Here is a 25,341-nt window from a genome sequence, read left to right on the forward strand (position 1 = left end):
GGGACTATGTGAAAGCTTGGCAGAGCTTAGGGGAGCTCTCCCATACTTGTGATGGAGGTCTGGAAAGATACCCTCTTGTTAGACTCTCCCTTCTAGGGATGGAGCTAAGAGGGAAATGCTTTCCGTGACTCAGTTTCCCCTTGTTAGCCTCTCAAAGCCTCACAGAAAGTCTGCATCTTCTCACACTTAGTTCACTCCCCTGCTAGCATACCAAATGGCTGCCTGCTTGTAAGTTCACTCAAAGTTCACTATATTCACCCAGAGTTCACCATTCTTTCATCCTTTGATCACATACATGAGCATACTCCATCATAAGCCTTGCCAGCACCCTGGTAGTGAGACCCCCATACCTATTTCCTTGTCTTTGATATCTATGATTTACATGAAGCTTTGTCCTTCTCTGTTTTATCTCAGCTTACTGGTTTTACCACTGTGTTTTTCTTAATACCTTTAGATAATTAACATGCCTTGCATCATGGGAATTAATTGCTTTAACCTTTCTGTATCTCATCAATTCTTGTCATTCCTACCCCCCCACCATAGGGGTAGCTGACCTTTAAGAAACCTGTAATTTCTGACATATTTGAAAAGTATCCTTTGTTCTGTTTGCTATAAAACCTGTGCTTACCCCAAATAAAGTAGAAGTTCATACCTGAACCTCTCCTGCTGCTTCTTCTGCATCTTGAGGTCCCTTGAACCCTAGATGAGAAGGCCAGCAGCTTATCTCAGGCTGAGAGGCCACCCACGTGAGCGCAAGCAATAAATAAATAAATAAATTTTAAAATATATTTTAAAAAAAGAAAAGAAAAACGAGTGGTAAAGAAAATAAAGACATTTGGAAAGGCGAGGGAGATAGCATAACGGTGATGCAAAGAGACTTTTATGCCTGAGGCTCAAAAGTCCCAGGTTCAGTCCCCCATACCATCATAACCAGAGCTGAACAGTGCTCTGGGGAAAAAAAAAAAAGTAAAAGCAGAGGCATAGATGAACAAATGCTAGAGATACAAGAGGCCAAGGACAATGCCTATAATCCTTGCCAGCTGTCAGACATGATGCCCTGCATGGAGGGTGGGTGGGGGTAGCAGTGGTCAGCCCCATGTTGAATTTATGGGCTCTATTAATCCCAGGTGCACAATGGGCCAAGAAAAGTCACAGCTCAGGCAGATCTGAGTAAGTCCTGTAAGATACCTTCATGGTTCTACCACTTGACCCTAATGTCTCCATTTTTCTCTGGACCTAGCCTCCAACCTCTGCAGCAGGAGGGTGGCTCTGACCGAGGTTTGAGGGTATGTGTACTTCTTTTTAATTTTATTTTCCCTTTTGTTGCCCTTGTTTTTTATTGTTGTTGTAGTTATTGTTGTTATTGATGTCGTCGTCATTGTTGGATAGGACAGAGAGAAAATGGACAGAAGAGGGGAAGACAGAGAGGGGAAGAGAAAGACAGACACCTGCAGACCTGCTTCACCACCTGTGAAGCGACTCCTTTGCAGGTGGGGAGCCGGGGGTTTGAGCCAGGATTGTTCCACTGGTCCTTGCGCTTCACGCCACCTGCGCTTACCCCGCTGCGCTACCTCCCGACTCCCAGTATGTGTACTTCTCTGTGAACTTCCTGCTTTACTGTCCTCTCATCCGTGGACAGGGCACTCTAAGAGCAGAACTTTATCATTTGTCCTCCACAGTGCTCACACAACCCAGTGTCCTCAGCATTCAGCCTAGGGTTTGACACATTTTCTTACCAAATGGCTGGCTGGCTGGCTGGCATCACTTTGTCTGGAAGGGTGGGGATCCTTCACTCAGTTGTCCACACATGCAGATCTGCCCTCAGTGACTTGCCAGTTCGTCTTCATACTTTTTTTTTTTTTTGTCTACTGAAATAATAGTTTTTTTTTTTTTTTCTTTTGTCCTTCCTGGAAAGCTGGCAAACCCTCACAGTGGCACTAAAGGCCAACGGGGGCATTTCTCTCCAAGTGTGCAATGAAACTGCCTTTGATTTTCTCCTTCGCCCTTTAGTCTAGTTCTTTCTGTGAATACCTGCTTTTCAAAGGAAAAAAAAAAAAAAACAATGATTCAAAGGAGATTAGGAGCACCACATAGGAAGTGTGAGTGATTTTTTAAATATTAAAAAAAATGGACTCAGCTTTTTTCACGTACAATAAAAGCAAATAGGGTTGGTGAAATAATTCACTTGGATATTGCTCTGCTTTGCCACATGTACAGTCCAGGTTCGAGCCCCCGTCCCCCCCCTCATTGCACGAAGCTTTAGTGCTGTGGTCTTTTTTTTTTTAACTTTCTCTGTCTCTATCTAAAATTATAAGAGGGAGGAGGAAGAGGAGGAGGAGAAGAAGGAAGAAGAGAACAAATGCAAATAATAACTGCTCTGAAAATGCGCTTTTTCCATCTCTGTGACTGACAAGGTTAAAGTTGGCCCAGGCTCTGTGTTGGTGAGGAGGTGGGGAGATAGGTGACTTACTGCTCACACCTCTTTGTGGGTGTAGAGGTAAAAAGTGGTTCTACCCCTTTAGGAGGATTAGGATTAGTGTTAGATTTTGTATTTTTTGCATTTGAAATAGATCCTCAGAGAAGAGAACTGATAATGGTACCATACTAACCATTGCAGCAGTGCTCATGATGACAAAATACTGGAAACTTACATGTTCATCCATGGAGACTGGTCAGTACCCAACTGTTCTTCCACACCGTGGAGCACTGCTCAGTTTCTAGAAAATAAAGGAACAGCGGTGAGTTGTAGGTACCATCAGTCTAGTAAAGAAAAAAAAAATCCGGGATGTAAAGGCATATGGGAAAAGTACAGTGTCAGCCATGTATATGGTCAGTTATTTGTGAGTACAAAAGAGAAATACTATACTTGCATTTTCTTGTAAATTCATAGAATATCTCTGGAACTATCACAAGAAATGGCAGTTTGATTGCATTGGGGCAGGGAGTTAAATTTCTGGGCCCTGGAGTAAAAGGGAAACTTTTGACAAATTATTTTTATTTCATATGAAAGAGAGAAAGACAGAGCCCAACTTCAGCATAGATGTCACTGGAGATTGAACTGGGGACTTTAAGCATTCAAATCCAATGCTCTACTCACTGAGCCATTTCCCCAGTCACTAAAAGGGAAACTTTTTCACTGTATCCATTTTTATTTTATTGTTATCTGGCTTTACCATTCTAGAATGAATATTTCAGATATAGAGATAAAGACAGAGACAATGAGAGAGTAAGAGAGAGGGAGATACACCACAGCATGGAAGTTTCCTACAATACAGTGGGGGTGGGGGTGGACTTGAACCTGGGTGGTACACGTGGCTAAGCAGAGCACTATTGAAGTGAGCTATTTTGCAGACCCTACAATATACATTTTTGTACCCCTGAATACTTGAGTGACATCTTATACATCTACTGTTCATTCAGACAGCATTCAAGTTTAAAAACAAAAATCAAGAAAAATTTTATTGCCAGGGAGATAGTGTCATCTCTAGCACTACAGACTTTTATGACTCAGAATTCACAGGTTCAATCCCTAACACCACCAGCAGCCAGGGCTGAGCAGTACTCTAGAAATAAAAATCCATCCTACTCCTTCCATCCTTAAATCGGATGCCTACAATTGTCCTTGATTCAACATCTATACAAATTGTCCTTGGAAACGCTGGAGTAAACAGAAGTCCAGGGTCCAGGTGACCTGCAATTGGCATCAGGGTGGCTTTGCCAAGGTCCTAGTCACCACTTCCTGCAAAACCAGGATGATACCAGGTCTGGTTACTAGAATTTTCTGAGCTATTTCTTTCCATCCATGTCTGTACATTTATGCCTGTCTCCAGGAGGAGCTAGGGCCTGCAGTTTAGTGTTAATGGCTGTGAGGACTTTAATCTACCTCCCTCCAGAGAAGGCTCGTGGGAGAGAGTTAAAGAACTTCCACCTCAGCAGCCGTGTGGTGGTGCACCTGGTTGAGTGCACATATTATAATACGCAAGGACCTGGGTTCAAGACCCTGGTCCCCACCTGCAGGGGGAAAGCTTTGCGAGTGCTGAAGCAGTGCTGCAGGTGTCTCTCTGTCTCTCTCCCTCTCTATCATCCCCTTCCCTTTTGATTTCTGGCTGTCTCTAGCCAATAAATAAAGATAATAATAAAAAAACTTCTACCTCCCCTTCTCCTCTTTCTTCCTTTCTTAAACAAACTACATACATATATATATATATATATATATATATATATATATATATATATATATTAGAGAGAGAGAGAGAGAAACTGAGATGAGAGAGGAAGATAGAGAGGGAAACAGGATATATATATATGGAGAGAGAGAGAGAGAGGAAAAAACTGAGATGAGAGAGGAAGATAGAGAGGGAAAAAGGCTGAGAGACACCTGCAGCACTGCTTCATCACTCATGAAGCTTCTCCCCTGCAGGTGGGGATGGGGGACTTGAACTTGGGTCCTTGTGCACGGTAACCAGGAGCACCACCACCTAACCTCCTTACTTTTTTCTTCTTTTTTTCCCCCTCTTTTCTTCTCTCTCACTCTTTTTTTTTTTTAACCACTACTCAACTATAGCTTATGGTAGTAGTACAAAGGATTGAACCTAGGACTTTGGAGCCTCAAGTGTGAGAGCCTGTTTGCATAACATTATGTTATTACTCCTATACTTAAAATTTTTTATTATATTTATTTATTGGATAGAGACAGCCAGAAATCAAGAGGGTGATCGAGAGGGAGAGAGAAAGAGAGACACCTGCAGCACTGCTTCACAAAGCTCGCAAAGCTTTCCTCCTGCTGGTGGGGACCAGAGGCTTGAACCTGGGTCCTTCCTTGCGCATTGTAATACATGCGCTCAACCAGGTATGCCACTGTCTGGCCCCCCCAAAAAATCTTTTTTTTTACTTTCCTTCTCTCTCTCCCTCTCTTTTAGATAGAGATAGAGAAAGCAAAGAAGCAGAGATGGAGTGAAAAAAAAGACCACAGCACTGAAGCTTCCTTCAGTGCAGTGGGGGTCAGGCTCAAACCTGGCTTGCTCACATGGTAAAGCAGCATACTATTTATTTAAGTGAGCTATTTTGCCGTCCTCACACTTTTTTAAAAATTGTATTTATTTACTTGATAGAGACAGCCAGAAATCAAGAGGAAGGGGGATAGAGAAGACAGGGAGGACAGAGAGGTACCTGTCGCACTACTACTTCACCACTCATGAAGCTTTCCTCCTGCAGGGGGACTCAAACCTGAGTCCTTGAACATTGTTCTTCTTTTTTGATTGATACGTAGTTGTCAGTGGACAATATTTTGTTTGTTTGTTTGTTTTTAGAGGTTTTATTTATTTATTAATGAGAAATATAGGAGAGAGAGAAAGAGCCAGACATCACTCTGGCACATGTGCTGCCGGGGATTGAACTCAGGACCTCATGCTTGAGAGTCCAGTGCTTTAGCCACTGTGCCACCTCCCGGATCACCTTCTTCTTCTTTTTATTCCCTTTTGTTGCCCTTGTTGTTTTTTATTGTTGTTGTAGTTATTATTGTTGTTATTGATGTTGTCGTTGTTGGATAGGACAGAGAGAAATGGAGAGAGGAGGGGAAGACAGAGAGGGGGAGAAAAAGACAGACACCTGCAGACCTGCTTCACTGCCTGTGAATCGACTCCCCTGCAGATGGGGAGCTGGAGTCTCGAACTGGGATCCTTATGCCGGTCCTGGTGCTTCGCACCATGTGCGCTTAACCCGCTGCACTATTGCCGGTCTCCCTGGCTTTGCACATCGTAACATGTATGCTCAACCAGGTGTGTCACCACCCAACCCCACACTTCTTTTTTTAAAGGTTAAAAAGAAATTTTTTAAATATATGCGTAGTGTTTTATAAAATATTGGCCCACATACTGCTTTTCATCCATACAGAAAGAGCATTAAGTCCATACATAGCACACTGCAAGAGATGAGTGAAGAACAGAGAATACAAACAAGCACTTAATAATTTACAAGCTGGTTCACTGTGGAGGAAATGATTTCAACCGAACTAAAGCTTTAGAGAGTTACTTATAGTCTCCCTTTAAAACAGATTTACATATCTGAATTAGCTTACATTAAAATCTATCCATATATCCCAATGAATGATGTATACAAATGAGAGAGTGTCACAGGAGGTAGAGAGAGGGGGAGGAAGTGAGAGGGAGAGGGAAAAAGATAAGGAGCGCAAGCAAGTCAGGGCACTATTTCAGTACACACACTGCTGGGGATCAAACTGGGCGCCTCAGGCATGCAAGTCTAGTATTCTACCAGTTGATCCATTTCCCCAATTTCCTCCCCCCCACACACACACACCTCACACACCTTCTGATCAGGACAAAAAGGGAAAGAGAGAGACAGAGTAGGAAAGACACCTCAAGGGGCTAGATAGCATAATGGTTATGCAAAGAGACTGTAATGCCTCAGGCACCAAAGTCCCAGGTTCAGTCCCCTGCACCACCATAAGCCAGAGTTAAGCAGTGCTCTGGTTAAATAAATAAATAAATAAATAAATGGAAGTAAAATATTAGAAAGATGGGAAAGACACCTCAGCACTGCTCCACCGTTTGTGACACTTCCCCCTTGAGTGGTGCTCCCCTGAGTAGCTGGCTCCTCAAGCATGGTAAAGTGTGTGCTCTACCAGGTGAGCCTTGTCCCAAATGTTCCTGATACAAATCTCTTTATGGAAGTGGGGAAATGTTTAGTTAAGGTTAAGAAAAAGAGACAGATGAGGTTTCTCATCTTACAAAGGAGGAGGAAATCTCCCTCTTGGCATCCATCTTCCCAGGGTCTCACTGCCCCATTATAGATAAAGCAACTGAGGCCACCAATCGTCACAAGAGAAAGAAGGGGAAAAAACCAAAAACAAACAAACAAACAAACAAAAACTTGCCAGATAGAAGCTAGAACTGGCTATTATCTGAAATATCCAAAATGTTTTCATTTATTTGAAGGGCTTGTTTGTTGGTTGGTTTGTCTGTATTTTCACTCTGCTTTAGCCTTGTATATATGTAGTTCCACTGCTCATGGGTCAGTTTTTTCATTCTTTTTGTTTCAGAGAGAGAGAGACAGAGAGAGAGAGAAAACCAAAGCACTGCTCCACCATCCATGGAGGATCCCTTCCCCTAGGATGCTGGGGTGCTCCCATGTAGACCATGGGCTCAAACCCAGTACTATTATTCATGGTAAGGAATATACACTACCAGAATTTTCTGTCACCTTTCAGCACCAATTTATGTATCTACTTATTTGTTGTTTTATTATTAGTGATCTAAAAGCAGTTTACAAAATTGTGAGATTTTCGGGTCACGGTTTCACACTCTTGTATATGTGTAAGTCACCACACCCACCACCATAATCACGTGCCCCCTAACTAATAACTACCATAGTTTTCAGCCAGAGTTATTTATTTGTTTATGAAAGACAGGAGGAGAGTAAGAACAAAAACATTACTCTGGCACAGGCAGTGCTGGGGGTTGAACTTGGGACCTCATGCATGAGAGTTCAATGCTTCATCTATCACCTGGGCCATGGGATGTATTTAGTTAAAGATTTGTTCATGGGGCCAGGCGGTGGCACACATAGTGAAGCGCACACACTATAGTGTTCAAGGACCTGGGTTCAAGCCCCTGGTCCCCACCTGCAGGGGGAAAGACGAGTGTTGAAGCAGGGCTGCAGGTGTCTGTTTCTCCCCCTCTTTATCAACCCTCTCTGAACTCAACTTCTTTCTGTCTCTATCCAACAATAAATTAACTAAATTAAAAGATTTATTCATTTAAAGAGAAAGAAAGCAGAACTCCATTCTAGCACATTGGTGCTGGGGATGAAACAAAGGGCCTCAGAATGCAAGTCCTCTCCTGTGAAACCACCTCCTGGACAAAAAGTAGACAAACAGATATTAGAAAAACAGACCAGGTGGTGGCACACTTGGTTGAGTGCACATAGGCCCCCAGTCTCCACCTGCTGGGGAAAGCAGTGCTGCAGGTGACTCTCTGTCTCCTTTCCTTTCTATGCCCCCCCCCCCCCCCCAAGTTCTGGCTGTCTTTATCCAATAATAAATAAAGGTAAAGAGAGAAAGAGAGAGAGAGAAAGAAAGAGAAAAAATTGGACAAAAGATGAGGGAGGCGGCTTCCTAAAGTAAATGCATAGAAAGATGCTCAAGTTCATTGTTACATAACTAGCTGATGGAAGTAAATGCTACAATGTATAGGGAAGAACTGCACACATTCCGGCCTCCATCCCTCCCCCATACTATCTACTCTGGGTAAACAAACCCCTGCTGTTGGAGTTTATCCACCACAGCAAAATACCACAAGAGCAGAGTGCAGAGGCACTGGTACAGAGCAGCCGAATGTGCAGCACTCCCTGCTGAGGGGTGGGGCAAGAGAGGCAGGGAGGCTATGAATTAAGGCTGAAGTTCAAACCCTGACTTTGTTACTTGGGCTCTGAGCCTGTTTCCCCACCTGTGAAACAAGAATGATATACTATGATAGTGATAATACCCGTTCTATCTCATAAGGGCGATGATGCTTTTATGAGTGTTTAGAACAATGTCTGGCCCAGAGTAGGGTTGCTCAACTGTTTGCTAAATAAATGTCTTAGTGGTGTCTTTATAAGCTTTGTTGTTGGGCAGGAAAAGAAGACGTTGTCTGTCTTCATTTGAGCATAGAAAACTGTGTGATCCATATTTGGCTGCCACTAAGAATCACCATGGCAGGGAGAATGGAAGGAGGAGTGATCAAACAAAAATAACTTAAATGTACTTAAAAATTTTTAATTGTCTTTATTGGATAGAGACAGCCAGAAATCAAGAGGGAAGGGAGTGACAGAGAGGGAGAGAGAGACACCTGCAGCCCTGTTTGCCCTACAGGTGGGCACCAAGGGCTCAACCCTGGGTCCTTGCACATTATAACAAGTGCGCTCAACCAGTTATGCCACCACCCAACCCCAAAAGATTCTTTATGATTATTTTATTTTACTTTACTAAAAATTTTAACTGCCCTAGAGGTGGAACAGTGGCTAGAGTTCAACTTTTGCTATCACAAGTACCAACGTGGTGCTCTGGTTCTCCCCCCTCATTAAAATAAATAAAGTTAAAAATTTAAAAATAAAGGCCAGGCAGTGGCACACCCTGTTAAGAGCACATAGTACTAAGCGCAAGGACCCATGCAAGAATACAGGTTTGAGCCCTCAGCTCTCCAGCTGCAGGGGAGAAGCTTCACATGTAGTAAAGCCAGTCTGTTGGTATTCATCTTTATCTCTTCCTCTCTATCTCCCCCTCATCTCTCAATTTCCCTCTGTTCTATCCAATGAAATGGAAGAAATGGCCATAGGAGCAGTGGATTTGTAGTGCTGGCACCAAGCTCCAGTGATAACCCTGGGAGAAAAAAATAAATATTTTATTTATTTATTATTTACCAGAGCACTGCTCAGCTCTGGCTGATGGTGAATCAGGGGATTGAACCTGGTGCTTAGGGCCTCAGGCATGGGTCTTTTGGCACAATCATATGCTATCTCCCCCACCCCAAAATATATATTTTTAATGTGGAACATTTCATGAATCTGATTGTCAGCCTTGAACAGTGGCCATGCTAATCTTCTCGGTATTGTTCTAATTTTAGTGTATGTGCTTCCAAAGCAAGCATAAATTTAAAAATGTACTTATTTCTTTTTGGCAGGGTCTCATGTCTTTTTGATTTTACTGCTCTGCTCCTGGGCAAGTTTTTCGTTCACATAGAGAGACAGGGAGAGACACCATAACACCTGGGAAGTTCTGGAAAGTATCAGAGTACCAGAGTTCTGTAGTTACTAGTACCAATATGGTTGTGGGTCTAGAAGCTGGGCTGCACACAGGCACCCTAGAGTTATGTCTCTAGCCACTTTACATTTTTTAAAAAAGATTATTTATTCAGTAATGAGAGAGAGGGAGAGGAGACAGCTAAAGCGTCACTGGCACATGAGATGCTGGAGATCAAATTCAGAACCCTTGTGTTTTAGGGTTCAACCTCCTGGGCCGCAATTTTTATTGAATTTTAAAACTTTATTTAAATATTATTAAGAAGCTTTATTTTTATTTACTACATATGAGAGAGAGAGACAAGTCAGAGCACCCTGCTGGTACATGTGGTGCTGGGGATCAAAATAAGAACCTCACCACACCTATGGACATCTAATCTTTGACAAAGGTACCCAGACTATTAAATGGGGAAAGCAGAGTCTCTTCAACAAATGGTGTGGGAAACAATGGGTTGAAACATGCAGAAGAATGAAACTGAATCACTGTATTTCACCAAATACAAAAGTAAATTCCATGTGGATCAAGGACTTGGATGTTAGACCACAAACTATCAGATACTTAGAGGAAAATATTGGCAAAACACTTTTCCGCATAAATTTTAAAGACATCTTCAATGAAACGAATCCAATTACAAAGAAGACTAAGACAAGTATAAATTTATGGGACTACATAAAATTAAGAAGCTTCTGCACAGCAAAAGAAACCACTACCCAAACCAAGAGACCCCTCACAGAATGGGAGAAGATCTTTACAAGCCATACATCAGACAAGAGTCTAATAACCAGAATATATAAAGAACTTGCCAAACTTAACAACAAGACAACAAATAACCCCATCCAAAAATGGGGGGAGGACTTGGACAGAATATTCACCACAGAAGAGATACAAAAGGCCGAGAAACACATGAAAAAATGCTCCAAGTCTCTGATTGTCAGAGAAATGCAAATCAAGACAACAATAAGATACCACTTCACTCCTGTGAGAATGTCATACATCAGAAAAGGTAACAGCAGCAAATGCTGGAGAGGGTGTGGGGTCAAAGGAACTCTCCTGCACTGCTGGTGGGAAAGTAAATTGGTCCAACCTCTGTGGAGAACAGTCTGGAGAACTCTCAGAAGGCTAGAAATGGACCTACCCTATGATCCTGCAATTCCTCTCCTGGGGATATATCCTAAGGAACCCAACACATCCATCCAAAAAGATCTGTGTACACATATGTTCTTGGCAGCACAATTTGTAATAGCCAAAACCTGGAAGCAACCCAGGTGTCCAACAACAGATGAGTGGCTGAGCAAGTTGTGGTATATATACACAATGGAATACTACTCAGCTGTAAAAAATGGTGACTTCACTGTTTTCAGCCGATCTTGGATGGACCATGAAAAATTCATGTTAAGTGAAATAAGTCAGAAACAGAAGGATGAATATGGGATGATCTCACTCTCAGGCAGAAGCTGAAAAACAAGATCAGAAAAGAAAACACAAGTAGAACCTGAACTGGAATTGGTGTATTACACCAAAGTAAAAGACTCTGGGGTGGGTGGGTGGGGAGAATACAGATCCAAGAAGGATGACAGAAGACCTAGTGGGGGTTGTATTGTTATATGGGAAACTGGGGAATGTTATGTATGTACAAACTATTGTATTTACTGTTGAATGTAAAACATTAATTCCCCAATAAATTAAAAACAAACAAGCAAACAAAAAAACAAAATAAGAACCTCAGACACGAAAGTCCCATTCTGTACCAGTTGAGCCACTTCCCAGCCTCTTTTAATTTTTAAAAATATTTATTTATTCATTGAGAGGGGAAGATAAAGAGGAGGAGAGACATTGAGACACCTGCAGCCCTGCTTCACCACTTGTGAAGCTTTCCCTCCATCAGAGGCTTGTGTGAGCTTAACCAAATGCGCCACTGCCTCCCCTCTTTTAATTAAAAAAATTTTTTTACATTTATTTATTTTCCCTTTTGCTGCTCTTGTTGTTTATTGTTGTTGTTGTTATTGCTGTCATTGTTGTTGGATAGGACAGAGAGAAATGGAGAGAGGAGGGAAAGACAGAGAGGGGGAGAGAAAGATAGACACCTGCAGACCTGCTTCACCACCTGTGAATTGAATCCCCTGCAGGTGGGAAGCCAGGGGCTCGAACCGAGATCCTTACGCCGGTCCTTGCGCTTTGCGCCACCTGCGCTTAACCCGCTACGCTATGCCCGACTCCCCCTTTAATTTTTTAAATGTACTTATTTATTTATTTTCATGAGAGATACAGAGATGAGAGGAAGGGAGGGAGGGAGGGAGGGAGAGAGGTAGAGCACGTATGTCACGAAGCACTGCTAAGTTCTCGCATATGGTGGTGCTGGGGTTGAATCTGAGGATCTCTGGAGCTTCAGGCAGGTGAGTTTGTTGTGCTACTGCTGCACTAGCTCACTAGCTCTCCAACCCTCTTTATGATCATTCTAACAATGATTTAAAAGAGAGGAAAGTGTATGTAAGGAAGGACCCCTCTGTGTCCCATGGGCTAGAGAAGGGCCCCAACCCCCAGCAGAAATGTGTAGAGCAAAAGTTCAGTGAATGATGGAATCTTTCCAACAAGTCATTTGCTTATTTCGAAACCAAACTATCTCAGATCTCAGATAAATATTTACTTCCAATGCCTTCAGGAAAGAGGAGGGTGTAATGAAATCCCATCAGCAGTTTAAAGGGTTCCCTTTTATCTACGGGAACTTCCCTTAGAGGATGATTTGCTACAAATTTGTCCTTTCTTTTCCTTTCAGTAGTAGAGTAGCCACCCTACTCTTTCCATGCTCCTAGTCCAGGTTGAGAAGGTTTATGACCCCACCAGCAGGGGGACACTTCACCAGCGGTGAGGCAGGTCTGCAGGTGTCTTTCTCCCTCCCTCTCTGTCTCAACCTCTTCTCTCAATTTCTGTCTTGTCCAATAAAATGGAAAAATGGAAGAAAAAAAAAGGGTACTATGAAAAAGTTCTGAAAACTCCAGTACAAACAGAGGTCCTCCTCATGCCCTGGTGGTGGCTCTCAATCTTTTTTTTTCCTTTCTTTCCTTTTTTTTTTTTTTTTTTTTAACCAGAGCAGTGCTCAGCTCTGGCATATAGGCATATAGTGGTGCAGGGGACTGAACCTGGGACTTTGGAGCCTCAGACATGAGAGTGTTTGCACAATCCTTATGTTATCTACTCCAGCACAGCTCTCAGTCTATTTTCCACAAAGCAAATCTTTCAAAGTGCAAGTCTAATCCTGTCATCTTTCTTAAAACCACCGCGTTGTACATGTAATCCAGATCATTTTGTGTATGTGTGGTGGGGATGCTGTCTGGCAACCCTACACTTGCTAGTGGTCCAGTCAGCTGGAAATGCAGCTGTCTAGGGGTACTTAAATCTCCCTTAAGCTCTGTGTCCCCAATCTTCTGTATAGTTTTCATAAACCGTTCCTGCCTTTGCTGTGAAACTTCTCCGCACCCAGTCACCTCACTGACAATACCCCGATGCCTTCCCCAGGCCTCTGTCAGACTTCAGTTCTCCCACATGAAGGCTTTCAGGGCCGGTGTGGGACCCCAGCAGTATTAAGTGTCTGTTTGGGGGCTACCGCCCCGCAACTGGGCTGTGGGGATAAAGGTCGCATCCCTGTAGCCTGCGATCTTCACCCTGGGCTGGGACATTTCAAGCGCATTTAATGATGTTTATAAGGTATCTTTCTGGGGGCGGGGCTGTAGCGCAGCGGGTTAAGCTCAAGGACTGGCTCAAAGATCCCGGTTCGAGCCCCCCCGGCTCCCCAGCTGCAGGGGAGTCGCTTCACAGGCGGTGAAGCAGGTCTGCAGGTGTCTATCTTTCTCTCCCCCTGTCTTCCTCTCCTCTCTCCATTTCTCTCTGTCCTATCCAACAGCAATAACAACAACAATAATAACAACAAGGGCAACAAAATGGGAAAAATAGCCTCCAGAAGCACTGGATTCATAGTGCAGGCACCAAACCCCAACAATAATCCTGAAGGAAAAAAAAAAAAAGATATCCCACCAGTTTGGTCTCTGTCCAGACTCGTCGCTCTTTCAGTCAAAGATCAGAGAGGCCTCCAAACTAACCGGGATGGGCTATTTTAGGAGCTGTGGTTGCGTTCTCATAGCTTATTCTGCTGTGAGAAAATCCCGAGACCCGCCCCTCACAAATATGGTGGAAGTGCCTCGCCCCAGCCAAGGCGTGCTCCTCACAAAGATGGCGCCTCGCGGAATTTGATTGGTGTGGAGGGTTCTTGGGCTGTTCCGATTGGCGGAGGGTGAGGGGCGTGTCAGAGGCGGAGCCTTCTGAGATGGGGTGGGGCATTCAGGGCCTAGCTCGCCTCCTCCCGCGCCGTGACTATGTCGCGGGCGCGCAGCCACCTGCGCGCTGCTCTGTTCCTGGTGGCGGTTTCTCCGCGCGCAGCCACAGCCCGGATAGCGGCGCAGCGAGGTTTGAGCGCGTGGCCTGCGCCGCAGGAGCCGGGCATGGAGTATCAGGTATTCGCCCGGTGGTCGCGCTTTGACACGTGGGCCGGGCCTGAGCCACGGAGCATCCGGGCGGCCAGCTGAGGAGGGGCGGGAGCGTGGGACTCGGAGGTAGCCTGGGGGAGGGGCGGGGACACTCTGGAGTCTGGGAGCCGGGACGCGCAGCTGCGCCTGGGCTTCTGAGGCTCAAGTGTCCCGCGTTGGGGAGTGGGAAGGGGCAGAGTTCTCGGGGCTCGGCTGCCCTTCTGCAACTGCAGCTTGGGGAAGGGGGGGTGGCGCAGGGGAGTGCTGAGATTCAGGAGTTCATACTACTTGAGAATTAAGATTTAGGAATTAGAGATCCATATGCTTGGAACTGGGATAGGTGGGAATAAGAGGCAGTGGGTTGGGCAACAATCTATAAAACAGGAAATTTCTGCCTGACTTTGTAGCCAGTTGCCAGAAACCAGAACTTTGTGTCTGCCTGACAGATGACACTAGTCCCAAAGGCTATACCTCCCTCCCTTCGGACCCCAGTAATCAACACTGGGCATGGACACTTCCAGACCCTCCTATTTCTAGTTCCTCCCGTTCTGAGACTCCAACCTACTGTGGTTCTGACTCCTCAAAATAGTTGTGAACTCCACTGGAGGGAATGAAAGTTAAGACCCCAGGGGTGAAGCTGGGAGCCCAAACAAGGAGCAAGGCCATGCCCCTTAGTCATGTAATCTGTTTTGCCTGACACTCCCTGGATGGGGCTGAACTGCCCCAGGCTTCCATTTTTGGCACCACACTCACAGGTGCCTAACTTCTAGGCAGGAGAAATAGGATTGGCATAGCAGACCTGGTGCCTTGGCTGACTATTGGGGTGCTGGGCACCTCAGTCCTTATGAACCATGAGCGAGCCTTAATCTGGCGTCTGTGGTTGCCAGGATGCTGTGCGCACACTCAACACCCTGCAGACCAATGCTGGTTACCTGGAGCAGGCCAAGCGCCAGCGGGGTGACCCCCAGACGCAGCTAGAAGCCATGGAGCTGTACTTGGCACGGAGTGGGCTGCAGGTAAGGTGGACAGAGCCTGTGATCACATCCCCTTCCTAACTGTGAGTCCTATGACTAAGGCAAGGACCTTCTCTGTCTGTCTCAGGTGGAGGATTTGGACCGGCTGAACATCATACATGTCACTGGAACCAAGGGGAAGGTGAGGATAGGTTGCCAGTCCACTTGGTGGGGTGGTGGAGTGGGACCCGCCTAGAAAAGACCTTTTCTTTTTAGGGTTCCACCTGTGCCTTCACTGAACGCATTCTCCGGAGCTATGGCCTGAAGACAGGATTCTTTAGGTATAGAGGTGTAAGGGTTGTAGAATCAATCACCTAGCTCACAAGGGGGTTGAGGATCCAGCCCGCGTCTCACAGCCAGTGTCACTCCAGAAGCTCAACACAAGTCTCTCTGTCCAGTGTTTACTCATGCAACAAATATTCATTTCATACCTACTTGTTAGCCCACGTTAATGGTGGTCTTTCATCTTCATAATGAGAGCAAATTAGGGAGGGGAACAGCAGTCTGCATATACACACACTAAACTTATAGCTGGAGTAGTCTGAGGTCTTTTTCCTTTTTTTCTTTTTCTTCCTTTTTTTCCACCAGGATTATGACTGGATTTGGTGCCTATACAATGACTCCTTGGGTCCCAGCAGCTTTTTTTTTTTTTTTTTTTTTTGATAGAGACAGAGAAATAAGGCAGGTGGTGGTATACTGGTTGAGTGTACATGTTACAATGGGCAAGGACCCAGCTTCAAACCACTGGTCCCAACCTACTGGGGGAAAGCTTTGGAAGTGGTGAAGCAGGTATCTTTCTGTCTTTCTTTCTCCTCCTCCCTTGATTTCTGATGGTCTCTATCCAATAAATAAGTAAAGGTAATTGAAAAAAAATTTAAAAAGAAAAAAAATTTTAAAGGAGAGAAAGAAGGGAAGAGGGAGATGACATCTACAGCATTACTCCACTGCTGGTGAAACTTCCCCCCTGCAGGTAGGGACTGGGGGCTTGAACCTGGGTCCTCACTGCATGATAACCCATGTCTTCCGCTGGGTGTGCCACTCCCTTTCCCCCAGTTAGGTGTCTTTTTTTTTTTAAGTTTTATTTTACTTTATTACTTATTTATTTTTACCAGAGCACTACTCAGCTCTGGCTTATGGTGATGTGAAGGATTGAACTTGGGGCCTTGGAGCCTCAGGCCCCTCAGGGATGTGTATTTATTTTTATAGCCATTATGCTATCTACTCTACCCTAAGGTGTCTCTCTGTGTGTGTGATTTGATATTGATTTACAAAACTATAAGAAAACAGGGGTATAATTCCACATCTTCCCTACCACCAGAGTTCTGTATCCCCATTCCCATCATTGGAAACTGCATTAGTTCTCCGAACATCACAGATAGGATGGTTGACTATTATTTATTTTATTTTTTGATGTACATGACTATTATTTCTATATCTATCTATCTACCTGTCTATTTGTATATTTTTTCCCTATTGTCCTGCCTTCTCTTCCTTTCTAAATCACACCTACTACTTCCAAGTATCCTCCATGCCCCGCCTTTTTTTTTTCTTCTTCTCTCTGTGTCCTGATGGAATTGGCATTTAGAGCCCTCTGACCATCTCCCATCTTCCCCTAACATTTATCCCTCTGGGAGTATGGACCAAAATTCTTCTTTTTTTAATATTTACTTATTTTATTTATTCTCTTTTGTTGCCCTTGTTGTAGGCCAGAATTCTTTATGGGGTGCAGAGGTGGAAGGTCTAGCTTCTGTAATTGCTTCTCTGCTGGACATGGGTGCTGTCAGGTTGATACACACTCCCAGCTTGTTTCTATCTTTCCCTAGTGTTGTGGCTTTTAAATATTTAAGTATCAGTACATATTCCCCCCTTTTTTTATTATCTTTATTTATTGGATAGAGACAGCCAGAAAGCAAGGGAGAGAGACAGAGAGATACCTGCAGCACTACTTCACCATTTGCAAAGCTTTCCTCCTGCAGGTGGGGACCAGGGGCTTGAACCTAGGTCCTTGCACATTGTAATACGGGCGCTCAACTAGGTGTGCCACCACCTGGCCCCATATTTTCCCTCTTATACCAAAACTTCACTGTTCTAGTTCACCTTTTCAGCCAGAAAGTCACACACACACACACACACACACACACACACACACACACACACACACACACACACACACACACCATATACTGAAGATTCCCTTGTGAGCCTTACTCAAACCTGTGTTGTGCATATGACAAAGCAGGTACACTATCCAAATGAGCTATCTTACTGGCTTGTATACTTTTTAAAAATTTGCTTAGTTATAAAAAGTTATTATTTTTTTCAATAGAGAGACCAGAGCAATGCTCTGCCATTTTGTGTGTTTCTGGGATGTTCATCTGTCATTACTTTTTTAAAAAAATTTTTTATTTCTTTATTGGGGGATTAATGTTTTATAGTCAATAGTAAATACAGTAGTTTGTACTAAATGCATAACATTTCTCAGTTTTCCACATAACAATACAACCCCCACTAGGTCCTCTGTCATCCTTTTCCAGGACCTGTACTCTCCCCCCACCCCGACCCCAGAGTCTTTTAGTTTGGTGCACTACGCCAACTCCAGTTCAGGTTCTCCTTGGCTCATCTGTCCTTTCATGTGGTGCCCTAGCCTCACGCCCTTGAGGCATGCTGTCTGCTCTGAGCCACTTCTCCAGCCCCATTATGTAATTTTAAATTCACATAGAAATATTTACCAGCTAGGGTGCCTTTGCAGTTAGGAGCTGAGAACCTGGCTTGTAAAGGTTTAACCAGTAAGGGTGGTATAGAGGCTTCACCATTAGGCTGCAGAAGGGAAGCCCCTTCTCTGCTGCTTTACTCAGGGGGAGCCCTCCCCCCCCCCCCCTTGGTACACTTATGCATCCAGACTCACACCAGAAAATGAAGGTATGTGGAGAGGGGTCTCTCTTCCTGAGGCAGTGTGTGCCTATTGAGACCTGTGTTGTGAGGAGAGGGAGTTAAGAGACTAGACGTTATGTAGTGGATAGGAGTAGGGGCTGGAAATCTAAAAATAGTTCAGAGGGCTTGAGGTACAGGGACCTACTGAGGGACACTGGAGTGGTTAGGCACAGAGGCCAATGACATCCTGGTGGGATCTGGAGTCTAGCCAGAACTCTTGGGAAGGCATTGGGGAGCCACAGAGGGTTTTCAGCAGAGGAGTGATATGATCAGATTTTTAAAAAAATATATTTATTCCCTTTTGTTGCCCTTGTTGTATTGTTGTAGTTATTGATGTCGTCATTGTTGGATAGGACAGAGAAATGGAGAGAGGAAGGGAAGACAGAGAGGGGGAAGAGAAAGATAGACATCTGCAGACTTGCTTCACCGCTTGTGAAGTGACTCCCTTGCAGGTGGGGAGCCAAGAGCTCGAACCGGGATCCTTACGTTGCCGTTCCTTGTGCTTTGCACCACATGCACTTAAGCCACTGTGCTACTGCCCGACTCCCATGATCAGATTTGTGTTTCCAAAAGACAGGTCTGATTGGGGCAGGGTGGGGCATTGGGGGGGATGTCTTGATGACCCTAGGTCTTCCGGCAGCTCTCCCCACCTGGTGCAGGTGCGTGAGAGGATCCGCATCAATGGGCAGCCCATCAGTCCTGAGCTCTTCACCAAGCACTTCTGGCACCTCTACCACCAGCTGGAGGAGACCAAGGTGCCCTTTTTGGAAGGCTGATAGGAGGGCAGGATGTTGGGGGGAGGACCTGTTTCCCCAGAGCAGAGACTGCCGGGGTCCTGGGTACTCATGGTTCTTGTCTACAGGATAACAGCAGCTGTGCCTCCATGCCTGCCTACTTCCGTTTCCTCACACTCATGGCCTTCCATGTCTTCCTCCAAGAGAAGGTGCGTGCCCACTCCGCAGAGCCTTGTGTCTCAGACCTGGGCAAGGGGGTCTCCCATCAGGCAGGGTCTCCCACGTGGCCTCTGGACATCCCTATAATCCACATGCCTTCTGGGCCTTTGCAGGTGGACTTGGCAGTGGTGGAAGTGGGCATAGGCGGGACTTATGATTGCACCAACATCATCAGGTGACTGGGGATGGGGATGGTGACTGGGAACCTGGGTGGCCCAGGGCAGGGACTTCATGGCCTTTCTGTCTTCCACAGGAAGCCTGTAGTCTGTGGGGTCTCTTCTCTTGGCATCGATCACACCAACCTTCTAGGGGACACAGTGGAGAAGATTGCATGGCAGAAAGGGGGAATCTTCAAGGTGCTCAGACAGGCAGGGGTGGGAACTGGAAGGGGGAGACACACAGATGGCATGGCCCCTGCCCACCGAGCTTGGGAAAATAGGTCTGGGGTCAGGCCTTTGTTTCCTGACTCAGGTCCAAGTCCTGGGCATCAGTGGGGTGTTTATTCTTGTCTCAGAAGCATGTGAGACAAGAGCAAATTCAGCCCTACCTTGAGGCTTAGTCTCCCCATCAAAACATAAAGGGCCAGAGTCCCCATAGGTTTCCAACAGGAAGACACAATGGACTACCAGACCCAGGAATGTGGGGCCAGAGAGGGAGGTGGGGTGTGGAGGACCCTCAGTAGCCCCTGCCTCACTCTCCCTGGCCTCCACAGCCCGGTGTCCCTGCCTTCACTGTGCTCCAGCCTGACAGTCCACTGGCAGTGCTGAGGGACCGTGCCCAGCAGATTTCGGTGAGTCAGATTGGCAGTGCTGGGGGTGGGGGGCAGGGCTTTGCTGGGGTACACTTTGTTTTTCTGGGCATCCCTTTGCTCATCTGCACAGTGAGTGAGCTGGGCCAGCCACACAGTTACGGAAGCTGGTCTTGGTGAGTTCTGGCCAGCAGGGGGAAAAATGGGAGGGCTTATAGCAACAGGTGTCTTGGCTAAAGTGGCATGACAGCTCCCCTCACCAACTACCGCCCCTTGCAGTGTCCCCTCTACCTGTGCCCACCCCTGGATGCCCTGGAGGAAGGGGGGCCACCTCTGATGCTGGGCCTGGATGGAGACCACCAGCGGTCCAATGCTGCCTTGGCTTTGCAGCTGGCACGGTGCTGGTTGCAGCAGCAGGACCACCAGGGTGAGAGGGCTGCTGGGTGGGCGGGTGGGAGGCCTGTTGGAGCCTCTGAGGGGCCTCAGCACACTGGGTGCCACACAGACTTCCCACCCCCCAGGCATCGGGGAGCTCAAGAGCTCCAGGCTGAGCCTCCACCAGCAGCTACCTCTGGCCCCTGTGTTCCAGCCCACTTCCCGCATGTGCGATGGTGAGTTACATCTTCCTGCTTGGGTTGGATCCTGCAGCTGCTTCTGTCAGTATTCCTATTTGAGGGGGTGGGACAGTTCAAAGTGGTGCCCAAGAGAAAGGATTCTGAAGTAAGTAATCATTCCTGAACTTGAATTCAGGAACTTAATTCAGGAACTTAACTCTGGGCTCCAGTTCACCCATTTTTCTTTATTATTATTTTTTCCCCATTAACAATTTTTTTTTTATTGCTACCAGGGTAATTGTGGCAGCACTATGACTCTACTGTTCCCTGGAACCATTTTTTTTTTTTATGTTATTTGATAGGACAGAAACATTGAGAGGGGTGGGGGAGGTGGAGATGGAGAGAGAAAGACACCTGAAGACCTGCTTCACTACTCGTGAAGCTATCCTTCTGCAGGTGGGGAGTTGGTACTCAAACCTAGGTCCTTGTGCTTGGTAACCTGTGGGCACTGCCCAGCCTCCAAGGATTTATTTATTAATGAGAATGGAGTCAGGGAAGAACCAAAGCAATACTCTGGCACATGCATTTCCAGAGATCAAACTGAGGACTTTATGCTTGAGGGCCCAATACTTTATCCACATTTTTCTTATTTCTCAAAAAATGGTGATAGCACCTATCCTGAAAAGCCATCACTAAGGTCTCGAGCCCAGAGCCTGGTGGCCATGGGATAAAGTATACTGGCAGTTTGCAGCTACTGTTAACTGTCACCATTATCACAAGACCATGCAGTTCTTTTTTTTTTTTTTTTTTCCTTGGGTGAAACCAGGGCTTGGCGTATGTACAGTTTTAATACTCTGAGTCACTTTTTAAAAAAAAAAAAAAAATTAAAAAAATTTATTATTGGATAGAGACAGAGAGAATTTGAGAGGGCAGAGGGAGAGACAGAGAGACACCTGCAGCCTTTCTTCACCACTCGTGAAGCTTTCCCTCTGTAGGTGGGACCAGGGGCTTGAACCCAGGTCCTGTGCACTGTAATGTGTACATGTAACCAGGTGCACCACCACTGGCCCTATAACTTTTTTCAGTTAGATAAAGAGAGAGAGCCCATAATACAAAGCTTCTGTTCTTGTAGCACATCCCAGGTGGTTCTAACCTGGACTGAGCACATTTAATGCAGACACCCTATTGGGTGAGCTACACCCCAACGCTAGATCACAAGGTTCTTGAAAATGGTGATATTATCAAGCTTCTGGCCTTCTCCAAAGCTTTTAGCACATAGTAGATGCTTGTGACTGTTAAACCCCTTCAACAGATGGTTTCATTGTCTGGGTCCCCATGTCTGACAAAGTCCTGGAGCAGTCCAGGGGCAGGTCTCAGATCACATCCCAGCCCCTGCCAGGACTCCTAGCTCTGAGCACTGAGCTAGGGACGCTACATTTATAAAGCAGGGATAATTTGACAGTAGCTTCCATTTGGTCTTGGAAGATTCCAGCAGATGAGATAGCCCAAGAGTTTCACCCCGAGATAGGCACCCTGGAAAAGGTCCCAGGACTAATGTACAGTGGCTCAGAGCCCTCTAGAGGGCAGCCTTTAATCTTCAGACAGGTTATGCATGAGCCAAGAAACTGGGATGGGACCAGTGAGGGGAACATCCTCATGATGGCGCTCAAGGGCTGCTCTGCTCCCCTCTCCAGGGCTTCGGGACACAGAATGGCCTGGCCGGACTCAGGTGCTACAGCGTGGGCCACTCACCTGGTACCTCGATGGCGCACACACCTCCAGCAGCATGCAGGCGTGCGTGCGTTGGTTCCACCAAGCTTTGCAAAGCCACCAGAGGCCGGGCAGGTGAGCTCCGGGTCGAACTGGTTCTGCAGAGGAGAGAGAAGCTTTCTGGAAAGCAGGAGTGGGGCCTGCGTAGAAAGGGGTGTTGGGGGGCAGCGCTTCTCAGGCCCCTCTCCTCACCCCTCTCTTGCAGTGAGCCTGAGGTGCGAGTGCTGCTCTTCAACTCCACTGGGGACCGGGATCCTGCTGCCCTGCTGAAGCTGCTGCAGGTGAGGGACCCGCCAGGGGGTCGAAGCATCTCGGGGTGGCAGCAGACCACCCCCTGACTGTATGATCCACTCCCCCTCCCCCATTACAAACACATTCGTCCCTTCATCCTCGAGCTTCCCTTTTCTCAGCTGTAAAATGGAGCTGACCCTTCTACCCCCAAATTGTGCAGAGGATTAAACATAAAAGCTCGAGCGCATGGGCAAGTGTGGTCATTGGTGCTGGGCTAAAAGGAGGCTCTGGACTCCATGCTACCTCAGCCACTAACCTATGGTCCTAGACCCAGGGTGGCATCTCCTTGAGCCCCTTGGCTTCTTGAGAAGCTGGGACCGTTTCTCAGGACACCTGCTTTAAGGACTCATTGGGCTTTAAATAATAGGAAGGGGCTTCCTTTGGGTGAAACTGAGACTGCTGTAGGATTCCAGGGCTGAAATGGCTCCTAGGTAGCACCTCCCATTCCTTCTTCATATCCAGCCTCATTTGTGCCGACGATTCTTTTCCCAGGCTAGATTTGGAGGCTGCTCAGTAGCTTGAGTGACCTCTTTGGCAATGCCCTTTGCCCCTCGGCCCCAAGCTTCTGTTTTCCCATTTGCACAGAGAGCCAGGGCACTGGCCAGGCAGGTCTACTGAGGCTGGGGAGAGGGGTGCTGCAGTGCTGTATGTTCAGTATCACCCAGTGCAGCAGGGTCAGGAGACACCCCCCAAAATAGGCACATGTATATGAATTCTTTTTATTTATCTATTTATTTGTTTGTTTATTTATAAATAGGAAACATTGACAAAACCATAGGTAAGAGGCGTACAACTCCAGTGTGTGTGAATTCATGGGGTGCTGTGTGGCTATTGCAGTGGGGACATCTCTACAGGGTCCTGGCACCATGTTTTTCCTTTGTCTTCTAGCCCTGCAAGTTTGACTACGCTGTCTTCTGCCCGAACCTGACTGAAGTGTCATCTATGGGCAATGCAGGTGAGGTGACAGAGGTGGCCACGGGAGGGGTGGGGGTGAAGGGCCATGAGGTGGGCTGTTGTGTTGGTGACAGTGGGGGATTCTAAACTGAAGGACTGGTGTACTTTTAGTATATAAATTGTTTTATTGTATAAATATTAGGTGACTACAATACTTAAAAAAAAAAAGATCTGGGAAAACATTCTCAAAATACAATTACAACCCATTGAGGGTTCTTAAAATCCATTGAGTGGTGCTCAAGCAGCATTTTTATTTTAAACAATGTTGGGTGGAACTGAAAACGCTGTGTGCCTTGTACCAAGTCAGGGTAGGTAGTGTCCTGTGAAGCTTCTATTCTGGGCATGTGACTTATATCAGTATACATGTACAGGAGAAGATGAATTGCCTAGTAAAATGTAAATGTTTCAGGTGTTAATTCATTAATTTAATTAAATTAATTTTTAAATTTTATTTATTTTCCCTCTTGTTGCCCTTGTCTTTTTACTGTTGTTGTTATTGATGTCGTCGTTATTAGGACAGAGAGAAATGGAGAGAGGAGGGGAAGACAGAGGGGGAGAGAAAGACACCTGCAGACCTGCTTCACCGCCTGTGAAGCGACCCCCCTGCAGGTGGGGAGTTGGGGGCTCTAACCGGGATCCTTACACTGGTCCTTGCGCTTGGCACCACTTGCGCTTAACCCGCTGCACTACCGCCTGACTCCCTCATTAATTTTATTTATGTATTTATTTATCAGAGTACTGCTCAACTCTGGCTTATGGTGGTGCAGGGAATTGAACCTGGGACCTCCGTTGCCTCAGTGAAGTCTGTGGAGCTGTTACCCTTCAGCTCAATATGCATTTTGTTTTGTCAGAGCCAGGGCTTTACCACTCAGAGTCAGTTTCTCCAAATACGAAGACTGAGGTAGAGAGAGAGTAGGAGAGAGGAAAAGACACAGCTCCAAAATTTTTTCTGCTGTTGTGGGAGCCAGGCTGAAACCTGGATTTTGTGTCTGACAAAACAGATGCACTATTCAGATGAGTTACTTTGCCAGTTTTTTTTTTTTTTTAGTATTCTCATTTACTTTACTTTAATGAGAAAGAGCAGATACAGAGGGAAAGATACTGAGAGAAAGAGACCAGAACACTGCTCAGTTCTGGTTTATGGTGGTGCTGGGGATCGAACCTGAGATCTCAGAGCCTCAGGCTTTTTAAGGCATTTGCATAACCATTAAGCTATCTCCCCAGCCCCAGTAATACTATTTTTTTTTTTGCCTCCAGGGTTATTGCTGGGCCTCAGTGCCTGCACCATGAATCCACTGCTCCTAAAGGCCATTTTATTTTTCCCCTTTTGTTGCCCTTGTAGCCTTGTTGTGGTTATTGTTGTTAATGTTATTCGTTGTTGGATAGGACAGAGAGAAATGGAGAGAGGAGGGGAAGACAGAGAGAGGGAGAGACAGACACCTGCAGACCTGCTTTACCACCTGTGATGTGACTCCCCTGCAGGTGGGGAGCCGGGGGCTCGAACTGGGGTCCTTATGCTTTGTGCCACCTGCACTTAACCTGTTGCGCTACTGCCTGACTCCCGACTCTACTTATTTTATTTTTTTAATTTTTAAAAATATTTTATTTTATTTATTTATTCCCTTTTGTTGCCCTTGTTGTTTTATTATTGTAGTTATTATTGTCGTCGTTGTTGGATAGGACAGAAAGAAACGGAGAGAGGAGGGGAAGACAGAGAGGGGGAGAGAAAGATAGACACCTGCAGATCTGCTTCACCACCTGTGAAGCGACTCCCCTGCAGGTGGGGAGCCGGGGTTCAAACCAGGATCCTTATG

General features: G+C 45.9%; 1 protein-coding gene and 1 non-coding gene across 5 annotated transcripts in view; one reads left to right on the forward strand and one right to left on the reverse strand.

The window, feature by feature from the left end:
• FPGS (folylpolyglutamate synthase) overlaps window positions 1–25,341 on the forward strand; it is a 32,776-nt gene that overhangs the window by 5,138 nt on the left and 2,297 nt on the right. The window contains exons 1-14 of one of the 4 annotated variants that reach the window (XM_060200218.1): window positions 14,109–14,301; window positions 15,201–15,329; window positions 15,415–15,468; window positions 15,543–15,607; window positions 18,886–19,012; window positions 19,120–19,200; window positions 19,324–19,385; window positions 19,464–19,566; window positions 19,923–20,000; window positions 20,238–20,385; window positions 20,480–20,569; window positions 22,207–22,357; window positions 22,488–22,563; window positions 23,462–23,528. In XM_060200218.1, the coding sequence (XP_060056201.1) occupies window positions 14,164–14,301; window positions 15,201–15,329; window positions 15,415–15,468; window positions 15,543–15,607; window positions 18,886–19,012; window positions 19,120–19,200; window positions 19,324–19,385; window positions 19,464–19,566; window positions 19,923–20,000; window positions 20,238–20,385; window positions 20,480–20,569; window positions 22,207–22,357; window positions 22,488–22,563; window positions 23,462–23,528 (1,369 nt within the window). In that variant the 5' untranslated portion in view covers window positions 14,109–14,163. Of the gene's footprint in view, window positions 1–14,108; window positions 14,302–15,200; window positions 15,330–15,414; window positions 15,469–15,542; window positions 15,608–18,885; window positions 19,013–19,119; window positions 19,201–19,323; window positions 19,386–19,463; window positions 19,567–19,922; window positions 20,001–20,237; window positions 20,386–20,479; window positions 20,570–22,206; window positions 22,358–22,487; window positions 22,564–23,461; window positions 23,529–25,341 lie in introns of those variants that run through there. The other 3 variants (XM_060200219.1, XM_060200220.1, XM_060200221.1) reach the window with 3 other exon arrangements.
• On the reverse strand, window positions 9,538–9,640 carry LOC132541047 (U6 spliceosomal RNA). The gene has a single exon (XR_009552238.1). It is a non-coding gene; the product is annotated as a U6 spliceosomal RNA (small nuclear RNA).

The sequence above is a fragment of the Erinaceus europaeus genome, chromosome 10 (assembly GCF_950295315.1).
Source record: "Erinaceus europaeus chromosome 10, mEriEur2.1, whole genome shotgun sequence".
NCBI lineage: Eukaryota > Metazoa > Chordata > Mammalia > Eulipotyphla > Erinaceidae > Erinaceus > Erinaceus europaeus.